At 42.4% G+C, this 12,853-nt stretch overlaps 1 protein-coding gene across 1 annotated transcript in view; it reads left to right on the forward strand.

Moving 5' to 3' along the window:
- The window catches only part of LOC135514760 (synapsin-3-like), a 134,360-nt gene that overhangs the window by 18,027 nt on the left and 103,480 nt on the right, over positions 1-12,853 (forward strand). Inside the window, exon 3 of the mRNA XM_064938327.1 lies at positions 10,978-11,035. Within this exon, the coding sequence (XP_064794399.1) occupies positions 10,978-11,035 (58 nt within the window). The remainder of the gene's footprint in view (positions 1-10,977; positions 11,036-12,853) is intronic.

Genomic DNA, 12,853 nt, shown 5'->3' on the forward strand with positions numbered 1-12,853 from the left:
CTCTCCATCCAACCTCATTGAGCTTGAGCTGTTTTGCAAGGAGGAATGGGAAAAAATGTCAGTCTCTCGATGTGCAAAACTGATAGAGACATACCCCAAGCGACTTACAGCTGTAATCGCAGCAAAAGGTGGCGCTACAAAGTATTAACTTAAGGGGGCTGAATAATTTTGCACGCCCAATTTTTCAGTTTTTGATTTGTTAAAAAAGTTTGAAATATCCAATAAATGTCGTTCCACTTCATGATTGTGTCCCACTTGTTGTTGATTCTTCACAAAAAATAGAGTTTTATATCTTTATGTTTGAAGCCTGAAATGTGGCAAAAGGTCGCAAAGTTCAAGGGGGCCGAATACTTTCGCAAGGCACTGTAATTAACCCTATTTCAAGTTTGAGAGTTTAGGAGTTAGAACCTGAAATCCATCAGTCACCCGTTTTGAACATTTAACTCCATACTGTTCAACATTACATAAACTTGGAAATTACTTATAAATGGACAAACAATAATAATAAATCATGAATCATTTAAAAATAATAATAAACATGCCTAACATTCACAGTGACATATACAAACCCAGAGACTTATGGCCTCTGTTCTATGATCACACCAAGCACACTCTTATTTCCATTTCTCATAGAGCACTGATAATAATATGTCCGTTGGAGCTGTTGACTCCTTCCATCTCAACTATCTCCTTCTGGTTCCTCAGAGAATGATAGCACATTAGACTTGAAAGGCAACGAGAATCACAAAACATAACAGTATTAACAATGTGGTAATCTATGCATAATTAATTATGCATGAAAACCCAAAGTTTGATAACATGACAATTCCCACTCTTTCTTTGCCTGACTCAACACCTCCAGGATACTTTTCTCCCGAGTTTGGCAAAAATGAAAGCCCTAAAAAGCCTCTTCAGGCTTTCACCCAGTCTTCCCCTTTCCGGCCACAGGCTCTGAGAGGTGTTCCCAAGCCATGTCATTTTCACTTTGTTCCCCATTTCCTCCATTGCCACCTGATAGGCACGTCACCTGATAGGCAAATGCGTAGGCCTCATCAACGCCACTCCTCTTGAGGTAACTTAGCACTGCATATGCTTTCACATCAATGCCTCCAGAATTGTGTCCAGTGTACAATTGCCCCAACATCTACCCTTTCATATGATGCATTAACCAATAAAGCAAACTAACCCAACTATGGCGGCTAAAATAGCTCCCAGATCCAACCCATCTGTATGTCTACAATGGAATCTAGTCTTTCTCTCTCTCTTTAGCTCTGCTTCCTCTGTCATGGCGTCTTCAAGCTCACCCATTATGTAGCTGGATCTCACTTCATGTGAGGAGTGTGAACCCACCGAGGAGAGACGTGCCGATCTTTACCTCTGCAGGTGCTGTAAGGAGTACTATGTGTGGACACACAGCAACGCATGGGTCATTTCCTGACAACATAGACTCTCCCAACAATGCTATTAAAGTAACCCCTGCTACTACTAACACTGCCCATGACGCATACCTCAAATCCACAATTTGGACCGTAGTCCAATTCCATGATGTTACTATCGCCTCCTTCAATAACTGTCCCTACAGCGACTGCCGTGAGAATACCTACTGCATGGAATCTGTCTAGTGTTCGCTGGCTGTTTGGCTGTTATAAATGGGAAAGAGATCAATGACGTTGGAAGAATATCCAACCGAACAAAACTCAGAGTCACAGGTCTCCTGAAAGTTGACAACAGTGTCTGAAATGCCTATCTCTGCTACTTTCACCATGCTCTGGGTATGTGTAATAGTCCCTATATTGTGCACAGTTAGCTGTCTTCCCTCTCCTACGAGCTATCACCTGTAACAATATACAGAGTGGTATCATCCCCAGAAACTATCACCCCGACCTCAATTTATGAGCCCCCACAGATCTCCACCCAGTCACGTTCCATCCCACGTAACAGCCTTATGTAAACATTCTGTCTCAAACACAGACCTCATGTGTACCTCACCTCCTGCTACAGATATATTTACACATATATCATTCCATCTAACTCATATGGTCACTACTCTTAATGCACTTCTAAAGTTATAAATATACAAAAAATTCTCATATCAATATACATCAGTCTCTCCTCTGGAACAATGATCAATCACTCTTATGTTCCACGAAACCTAAACACATATTGACTTAAACAGGGAAAAGAGAAAATGCATGTTTAATAATTTCACATCACCCTTGATGCGACTAAGACTGGGGACAGAACTGTCCATCCGTTATGTTGTATGCACATGTGATGCTGGTCTCCACGCCCATCTCCTTCATTTTCATCTTTGGGTGTTAATGCAAGACAGACTTTGAGCCTTGTATGCAATCAATTGTACCTTTTTTTAATCTAGTAATCTATATGTATTGATGCGATTTAACATAACAAATGTATGACATGGTAAAACAAAAAACCATGTTTGAACCAAGCTATCATCCAGTGAGTTCTCTAATAACCTCCCTCTCGGAGGACACTTAAAGACAAGATTTCTAGAGCCTCCCAAGGCCCAATACATTTGAGCAGTGCACCTACCCCTCACAGTTTGAGAGCAACTCTCTCTCGCTGTACCCAAATCATAACTAAAACATTTTATAAATTATCCAACCCAAATTTAGAATGACAGTACTTTACTTCGAGTCTATCACTTGAATTCAAGCTTCTCAACCTGGCACACATCATCACGGTTAGAATGTACATTTATAAACTGGACCTTTCATTGCCGGTAATGACTCTTTTCATTACAACTCCCATCTGTCCCTGCTTTCCTGTCGCGAGTGGCATGGTAATGAAAGATCGGTATCTCAAAGCATTCTTAGTCTAAATTGTTCACAGTGTGTAGACCTTCCTTCATATCGTGATTCAAAAACAAACAACACTGCATGTTAAATAAAAAAGAAACACATTTGAATAACCAATCATTTTAGAATTACAACTCTTGAAAACTCCACAAGGAAATACTGGTACCCCAGTAAAATAGAATAGAGACTGGTGTTTCTCATTCATTTTATAATTAAATCCCACCTGTTTCCATCATTTCTAGTGAGATGGATCAGGACTAACCAGAAAGTCAGGATAGAGGGAATTCGACACCATTGAATATTTCCTGTCCCTTTTCTTTCCCTGTGCTTCAGAAACCATTTAAAAACCTTTCAAACATTTTCCATCATTCTGCATACCCAATTTAAAACCAAATTGAAAAGACCCCAAAAAATACATCCCACAGTATCAACACCACTAACGCATATTCAGAACCGGTAAGTTGTGCTGGTGTGTGTGGTAAACCGTAGGTCAAAAACACACACATTAACAACATTCTTTACTGATCTGGGAACTCAGTTTTTGGCCTAATCCAGATACTTTTGTACTTAAAACTGCCGAATATCACTAACTGCTCTCCCTCCCCAAGATCACAGTCTCGGGGAACATTCCAACGAGAGATAATGAAACCACCTCTTCTGGAAAAGAAAGTGTACATTTCGTTAGCAATCCAAAAGTATTAATTATATTCCAAACATGCTAATGGTAAATCCACTGTCCTTACTCCAATCATTAAGCGTTTGTTTTAATCCACCCCAATGTTTGTGTCCTTTTATTTAGCACGGACTACCCTTAGACACGGAGACTTTATCTCGTCACCGAGTCCAACCATTCGCTGGTCTCTTTCCCCATGATTCTCCATAACCATGTTCATGAATTAAAAAAATGTAAAGTGCATTTTAGGTTTGGTAACCCCTATGCTAATTCCTCGTGACCCTCGACCCTTTCGTCCATTCTAGAAATCTATTTCAGAATAAGACGACATAAAATGTAAATCTCTTTCATGATAAAACAACATAAAATATCTCATGAGATTAAAAACCCCCTAAGGTTTTCTGAGTTGCCAGGAGTGTTTGGCCAGATAATTTTGAGTTGTTACCACTTTATGAATCCATTCCCCTAGCATTTCGCCTAGATTCTTTAACCCAAAATACTTTTTCCTGTGGCAAATTCAGCCAATTTCTCATTGTAAGGAATCTGTTATATTTGACCCCTAGCATCTATTAAAAAGGTGTGTTAAACGTATGTCTCGTATGTCTTCCTTCACATAGAAACTGTAATCTCTATGAACCACTATTGATCGTACCGATGCCATACACCGCTATGTGAAAGTTTCCTGTCCTGCTACTTTCAGGAAGCTTTGTTGCTGCTCTTTTTGAAAAAGAGGCAAACGCTTGCATGGCAGCAGGCTCCATTCCCACTCTACACTCATTCTTCCAATGCCCAACGGCCCCACATCTAAAACAGGGATCTCACTCCCTACGCTTTGATGCTTTTTCGCTACGTTTCTTTGTCTTATTAACCCCTTGCACGCCTGCGAAGTGAGCGGAGTTATATCCCATTCTCAAAGCATCCTGCTCTATTTCATCCACTTCACCCGCAATTGTCGTTTTGATCACAGGTTTCAACCCTGTCATCAAAACCGCCTCACAAATTCTATCAATGTACTCCCGTACCCATTATTTCTGTAGCTGAGTAAATCTACTAATTCCGGGTTTATCAGTTTGTATTTTTTGTTGATAGAATGCTGACATCTAAACGCTGGAATATTGAGCTTTTGATTCTGGTTTTATGTCATTGTGGCAAGTCATAATAGCCTTCCCTAAATTTTCTATCAAATTAGAATTTTCCGTTAGCCGGGAAATGCTGACAACAACAAAAAATCCAGTTTGCAAAATTTTTCCCATATTCGAGCCGAATTGGTAGAATGCTCGTGAATCGGGGCTGTCTGTTGCCATATCAATAGTTCTTATTCCCAAACCTCTTCCGATGATGTCCAGGGTGTTTTAGATTTCTTCACTCCCTTCTATGAACTGTTTTCCAAGGTAGCGCTACCCATTTCCCCAAAGAACAGTTATGGTATTTGTGCCTTTTAATTGGTCATGGCACCTAATACCTTGTATTAGAACCACTACTATAGAGTCTGCAAATGTATTACTGGAGAATACGGATGACCTAATGTCTTATTCCAGGGTTGCGCCTCAAATATGACTGTTGTTGATAACACACATTACCAACATTATTCCCACTTGTCTTCCTATTTCCACATAATCTGTCACAGTTCCCCCGCCCCAATAGGGCATAAACCAACCTCTCTCCTTGTTGCTACTCCTCATATTCTCTGAATCATTTTATCTTTCTCCTTTTCTATCCATGGATGAGGCTCTCCTCCAGACACCTATCCATCCCCTGGCACTATACTGCCTCACACCCTTTTCTTACAGTACTCACAGGAACCAACCCACTCGGGATTTACCCCCTAGGACTTACCCTCTGCCGATACCAGCCTGCTCATGCTTACCTTCCGGGACTTACCCTATAGTTTATAGTAGTCACAGGAACTAACCCACTCGGGATTTACCCCCTAGGACTTACCCTCTACAGGTGCCACCCTTTTCAGGCTCACCTTCCTGGACTTACCAAAGCTACGATTGGTGGTAATACAATGGGACGACAGAATAAGCTCAGGCTTTCTAGGTCCGTATCCTATAATTTGTTCAGCCTACGACTCTCATCTCCCCAACATGTCAGAATGAGTGATAACAAGTGTAGGAACTGTGCCTACCTTGTTTCTGGTCCCGGCTCCTGTTTCACTGATCCAGAATCAGCCCCAACTGTTAGGTTCTAATTATCAGAGTAAGAGCTCGCCGGACACTATGAAAGCTTAAACCAAGTTTATTCTTCCCAAAGGATAGAACAGCTAAACAGACAAGGACATGGTTAAAAGTAGTGGTGGTATATGTACCCCACTTTAGGTGGAGTCTCCTCCTTCTAACTAAACATAGTATCTTTATTGCTTGGCAGGAAACGAAGTGATACTGGCAATACACCTTTCCTTCTCTCTTAACGTGACCTGACCTGACCTCGACCCCTTTCATTACTAATCCATGACTCTCTCGCCTCATCAGTGCCTGCCACATATGATTGTTTTGCCTACACTCAGTACATTCCAAGCTTAATTGCACCAACCATATACCTTCTTCCTACAGATAACCTTTAACTTCTGGTGTAGACCCTCTAAACCATAGCACTCAATATTTCAATAGAATACCTGATAATTAACCCTATTTCAAGTTTGAGTTAGAACTCAGAATTCATCAATGGCTTATTGATGACTGATAGGATCTCTTATCTGAAATGGGTTTAATAGTGATTTACAATATTACACTAAATACCAATCAGTGTTACAACATGTGTGGTGGCTTTGCCACAGTCTTTCTTCATGTTCCCCCTGAATTGACCTTTCTCATTGTTAATATTTAATAGAATCTCATAGCTGAGTGAACATGACTGTAATATTTATGTCTCCCCTTGGGAGGTGTTTGCACAGACAGCTGTATTAGAACTCGTAGCTCATTAGTACTGTACTGTATATCCAAGCTATTAGGATCTTTAATTGTGGGTGAGGGTTAGTGTTGGTGAGGGTGTCCCATGTCCATCCATCGTTGCCCTCTGCCTCGGGGTCACATTTCCTCCAGGGCATTCCAGAGGAGAGGCTGCTGGTCTCCAGGGAAACGCTGGTCTCCCCTGACAGGCCTGGCCTCCAGCTCTGACTGGGGCACAATGGCGGTACACACACACACAGCAGCTTTCACCACCCACAACATCACCCTCCACCATCCTCATCACTTTTTCTCTTTCTGTTTCTCTCACTCATCTCTTTCCTTTTCCCTCACGCTCTTTTTTTCCTCTCTCCAGTTCTCATTCCATCTTTCGCTAGCTCTCGGTCTCTCATTCCTATTCTCACCTCTCTGTTTTTCTCTCACCGTCTTTTGGAATCTCTCATCCCCAGGATTCCCTCTCTCCTCCTTTCTCCTGCTTGGCTGCCTGGTCCCTCTCTCTCTCACCATCTCGCCCTCCTCATCTGACTTGCCATTGGCTCCCTGTCATGCCACATGACATTCTGCAAGCCAAAAAGCTGTCAGGTTGTTGTTCGAATCTGAACAATGTACCGTCTCTTGGATGATCCTATATTAGATAACTCTATCCAACCGTTCTTTGGTGAATGCAATACAATCACTGATGTCATTATTGTCATATCTGCTGTCGAAGTGATAGTAATTGATGGCTGTGGGAAAAATCTGGCTGTGAGTTCTCATTGTCATCTAGCCTAACCCATGTTTTCACGTGTAAGAAAGAATAGCAAATTCCAGATTTCATCATCTGTCAAAATACATGACTCACTTTGGCTTTATGGGAGACTAACGCAATGGAGGGAACAGTTTCATGGTAAAGATTCTGGATTCCTCTACATTATGTTTTTACAATGGGTGTGTGACTGTGTGTTAGAGTGAGTGTTTGGGAAGAACATGGGCCAAATCCTGTCTGGGTGTTTACTCTTGGAACCATGCGAAGCGCTGCTCACCTCCACTTTTAAAGTCCAACTGACCATAAATTGAAGGGATAATTTGAAGTGATGACAGGTTGTACAATGAATGCCTTGGCTTGAAAACATACCAGTAATTTTTAACCCGTACGCGAGCCTCCTGGTCTCGCTTCATGGCTCATGCTCTATTATGGTCATGGTGAAGGTAAGAGTGGCCCCGGGTGACAGAGCATTGGTCTTTACTGTATCTCGGTCAGACAGGGAACTAAATGACAGGGAAGGATAACCATGGATCTTAAAGTCAACAGCTCAACAGCTGGAAAACCTTGAGAAGAAGATCAGTGATGAGATTAATTTGCATCTCATGTACTGTAAAGCAGCATATGGAAAGCAGGGATAGGGGGAGATAATGTGGTACGGCAAGAAGAGACGTAAGGAGAGAGCTAGTGTGACCTTATACTGCCAGAGAAGACAAACACCAAGGCAGGGAATCAGGGCAGGCGTTACGGATGGTCCTTAGGGGGCCTGGCCCGCCCTACCATACCTCCTTGCCTGTCCAAATAAAATATTAAAATACTGATCATTTATTGGACCGAGACGCACGCCGACAGAAAGACTCATCAATCCCTGATAAATCAGCAGAGCGAGCTAAACAGCGCCCTCTTGTGACATTATGTGTATCTGACGCTGTCTGGACAAAAATAGTATGGCATGTCATACTCTTTTTGTCCAAGCAGCAACAGCTACATGATGTAGTAAGAGAGGGGTGCTGTTGAGCTCACTCGGATGCTTTCTCCGGTGAGATAGTTTCTTCTCCTGACAGTAGAGCCTGCTCCGAGCCTTCTCCCGATATTTGAAGGTGCCATGCCCAGTTGATAAGCACCCTGATAATTGCCTCATTTACAAATGGCAAGAAGACCAAGATGAATGGATGCACATCTGAATGAAAAAGACTCATAAAATGGGGAAGAAATTAATCACAACATCTCTGATGATTATTCTTCCGATTCAGAGCCTCAGCCTGAACCAACACCTCCGAGGCCTAAGCGCAAAAAAAAGACAGAACGGTGCGCACTGAGCAGGTGCCTGCGCCACCACCAAATGAAACGGCGAAACAGGAGAGAGGAGGGACGGCCCTGTTTGGATTGAACAAGCCGATGACAATGCTACGGGCCACTTATTTGCACAAAATGTCATCATTGAGAGACCAGGCCCTACATCTCAAGAAAAGCAAAACATTAGCAACGCATTCTCCAGCTTTCCTTGTTTATGTGACATGGACATGCTCCAATAAGCTGACAATTTACTATTTTTGACTGCTGTCATATCGAGACTTACAGTGCCTTGCGAAAGTATTCGGCCCCCTTGAACTTTGCGACCTTTTGCCACATTTCAGGCTTCAAACATAAAGATATAAAACTGTATTTTTTGTGTGAAGAATCAACAACAAGTGGGACACAATCATGAAGTGGAACGACATTTATTGGATATTTCAAACTTTTTTAACAAATCAAAAACTGAAAAATTGGGCGTGCAAAATTATTCATTATTGTATCAAGTCCGATGGGCTTTTGTTTTGCAAACTCTGTCATGACATATACAGCAACAAAAACATAGCTAGACCAGCACATTCCTCTCGCACAAAATGCACAATTAAAGAGACATTACTCCAAAAAATCGAAATGTGTTAATTTTTTTGCCCCGCCCTAAAAAAATGTCTTCTGGTGTGATTTAAGCATTGACATGGACTCAGAATGTCTAATTTCATTGTTTCTCATTGAAATAATTTGAACTGTTTAGAGTGAAAACTGAAAAAAAAATACAAACCAGGAAAAATAAAGCTGAGAAGATGTAATATCGGGAAAATACAAAGTGCCTATTTGAAAGCTACAAAAAAAAGAAGAAATTGGAGTACCTCTGAACATGTTTCATAATTTAAAAGTAACTCTCATGTTAGAAAAGGTTGTAGACCCCTGTCTTACAGTAACATAAACTAATAAAACAAATTGTATTCTTATGTTACCTAAAACAAGCGAGAGCATATATAAAATGTATTAATTACACTGTTAGAATGCTGCAGTCATATTGACTACTCATTGGCTTGAAGGGGGGGGTCTATTGAGGGGTTATTTTTTATTTATAACTCATTAGTTGGAAGGGCCCCATTCTGTCACAGAAAAGACACCAATAATCTTTTGGGTGATTACCAGAAAAAGTGCAATTCCAAAGAGAAGAGAGAGTGAGTTGAGTTGAGAGGCAGTTGCTCTAAATCCCTAACAGCCTGTGTCCTACTGATCAGGAGCCTCCAGCATGTAGAGCACACACACACACACACACACACACACACACACACACACACACACACACACACACACACACACACACACACACACACACACACACACACACACACACACACACACACACACACACACACACACACAGCAAACACACACACAGCAAACACACACCAACAGCTAGCATGTAGCCCTTGACAGATTGATAACCGGCCCACGCCTGCTCGGGGTGAGAGTTCACCGGCTGGACCCACAGAGTGTTGGCAAAGACACAGGCTCACAGGCTATAAACGTAGAGCTCTTAACGCCCAAAAGTGTGCACGAGAGGTAGCATATCTGAAATGTCCAGATTTATGTGAATGTCCACCCCCTTCCTCTTCTCCAAACACACACGTACCCAATCCCTCGCTTTTTAAAGCGACACCGTCACCGTCGGTTTCTGCCTCGTGTTTGTGTTTTGTTCCTTGTGTTTTTGTGGTTGTTTGTGTTTGTTTGGTTGGTTATCAGGGCTGTCTAAAAATGTAATCAGGTTTCCTGCCTATGGTGTTTGATGATGCCAGTGAAGCCTGATGCCTGGCCTGTAAGGATGTCACGGTTAGAAACAGGAAATGGGTTTTCAGACAGACAGACTCAGATGACAAAAAAAGGACATCACTGTTACTGTTTGTGTACTGGGACATTGTTCCATTCAGGGACATTGAGTCATATCTCTTTTAATATCCTGTTGATTTGAGATTCGCCTCTCTCTCTTTACTCTTTCTCTTCTCTTGCTGTTTCTTCGCCTAATAGGTGGGGGGATATGATGTTATGACTGATTATGATGCTCAGTTGGTTTTTAGTCTGGGAAAGTTTGTATGGTACTACACAAGGACCACAATGTTGTAATCATGGAAACAAATAATATTTGTCAATGGTCTCAAGCTATTTTGGAAAACTTGATGTTTCAGCCTTCCTTAATCAAAGAAACAGATTATTCCGAGGTTGTTTTGACTGCATACTGTTGTTATGACTACATACTTGTCTCCGTTGGCGAAGAAACAGAAGTGTCGTGGAAGAGTATACACAGGCGGCCACTACAATAGATACCTTTGTAATTATCCAGGACTCAGGTGATACTGGAGAAGCTATTTTCTAGTCGTCTCCGACACAGGTCATTTCACGACTGTAGACAATCTTTCCCTGTCTAGAAGCTCCCCTAGGCTACTGTGTGAAAAAAAAGGTTTATGAGCTCTGGAAGTTGTGATCGCATTTCATCTCGTCTCATTAGTCTCTTTCCCACTTCTTTCCTCACAGGGCCAAGTATTTCCGAGGGAAGAAGTTGAACGGGGAGTGCGACATCCGGGTGGAGCAGGTTGGTGGCGTTAGGACTGTTGGAGCTGCAGGGGAATGTGGCTGGGGATGGCTCAGACGAGGGATTGGGTTCTGATAGCTCAGCTGATGCCACTCTTGGGTGACTGACTTGACCCACATCTTTCACAATTCCGTAACCCCATCATCCACTAGGAATCTAAGCTGCCATATTCAAGCACCATTAGGATCGCATGTTAGAGCTTTAGCAGCTGGGTAGCAGCAGGTATTATGTACCTATTAGACACTAAGTAAATGGCTTTTTTACTCCCATGCCTCAGTTAGCCTGTTATCATGCTAGCATGCTCTGTGTTTGTGTACAGTATGTGCTTGGCTGCCTGATGGAATGTACTTATTTTTATGTACTCATCTTCTCAGCATTGGATTATATGCAGGGAGAATTGAAATGTTTTCTGGACTCGTGTCAGAAGCAGTCCCTTACAGTTCTGAGTTGATGCTTTTTTATTTGAATCAGAAGCTAGCAATGGCAGTAGTTCGATTAATTATTTCTGACTCTCCCATCAGGTAGCTCTTTTACAAATGTTTTGTCACACCAACTTCCCCCTGAAGTAACCTGTTCTTAACCTTGTAGCACAAACACGGCAGTTTTAATGGGCATTTATCTTTTTTTTTTAAATGAAAAGATGCCGTCAGTGCCAATGTATATGCAAAAATACGCAACCGTCTAGACATACAGTATTTTTGGTGGGTAGATAACATCTCATTTCCCTCCTAAAAGCTTGGCCATACATCTGCAAGCGATTGGGCAGACTGGAGTCGTTGTCTTTGAAATTAAGTGGTGGGATTTATTTGGAGAAGGAAAAAGCAAACCACAAAAGACCAGACCAGGGACTTTATAGGCTGTCTGTTTGCTCAACACTCTACTGTTGTGGTTAGATCTGATTCTCAGTAATATTGAGACCGTAGCTGGGCTAGTGGGGCTTGGAGTTGTAAATTAAAATCATGCATTTTTTAAAGAATTGTGAAATATGGAGGCTCTGCGTTTTTGTAGCAGTTCTCTGCGTTGCTGAGAGCAAGCCCAAATAAAAACGTGGCGGCTCTTAATTAGGACCCTTAAATCAAGAGCGAAGGGACCGATATGGGGGTCGCACCCTCAATCCCCCTAAACCCCATCTAACCCCAGTTTTATTTTTGCCAGACCCTCCACTGTTTCTCAGAAGTCCTCCTCCGCTCCTCGCAGGGTAACGAGTCAGATGCTAATTGCCCTGTGTAGGGTGGGAAGGCCGCCAGCCGGGACCCCTCGCCGGGTGTTAGTACATCTATCATAAAGCTCAAGGATGAAGGAAACCCGATCCCTGTGTGAAAAGTTGGATCAATGGGATGATGGCCCCCTTTTTTTGTTGAAAACTACAATAAAATCACAGCCCCCTTGCTCTCTCTCTCTTTTTCTCTCTTTCCTACCTCCTCAGCTCTGCAGTGTTGTTGTCTTCCCTCACCCTGCTCTGAACTCAACTGGTGCCCACGTGCCCAAAGCCAACCTAGCTAGCTCTCCTGCTCTTCGAACAGCTGCTGCCATATAAGGTGCCAGTCTGAGGCACAGGCAGTGTACAGGCCACCCATAGCAGCTTCTGATAGCTGAGAGAGAGAGAAAGGAAGATAGACAGCCAGAAAGACAGAGAGAATGTGAGAGAGAAAGAGAGGCCTATTGAGGTCTGGTACACTACATGAGCAAAAGTAAATGAACACCTGCTCATCAAACATCTCATTCTAAACTCATGGGCATTAATATGGAGTTGGTGCACCCTTTGCTGCAATAACAGCCTCCACTCTTCTGGGAAGGCTTTCCACCAGATGTTGGAAC

This window comes from Oncorhynchus masou, chromosome 26, assembly GCF_036934945.1.
Source record: "Oncorhynchus masou masou isolate Uvic2021 chromosome 26, UVic_Omas_1.1, whole genome shotgun sequence".
Classification (NCBI taxonomy): Eukaryota; Metazoa; Chordata; class Actinopteri; order Salmoniformes; family Salmonidae; genus Oncorhynchus; species Oncorhynchus masou.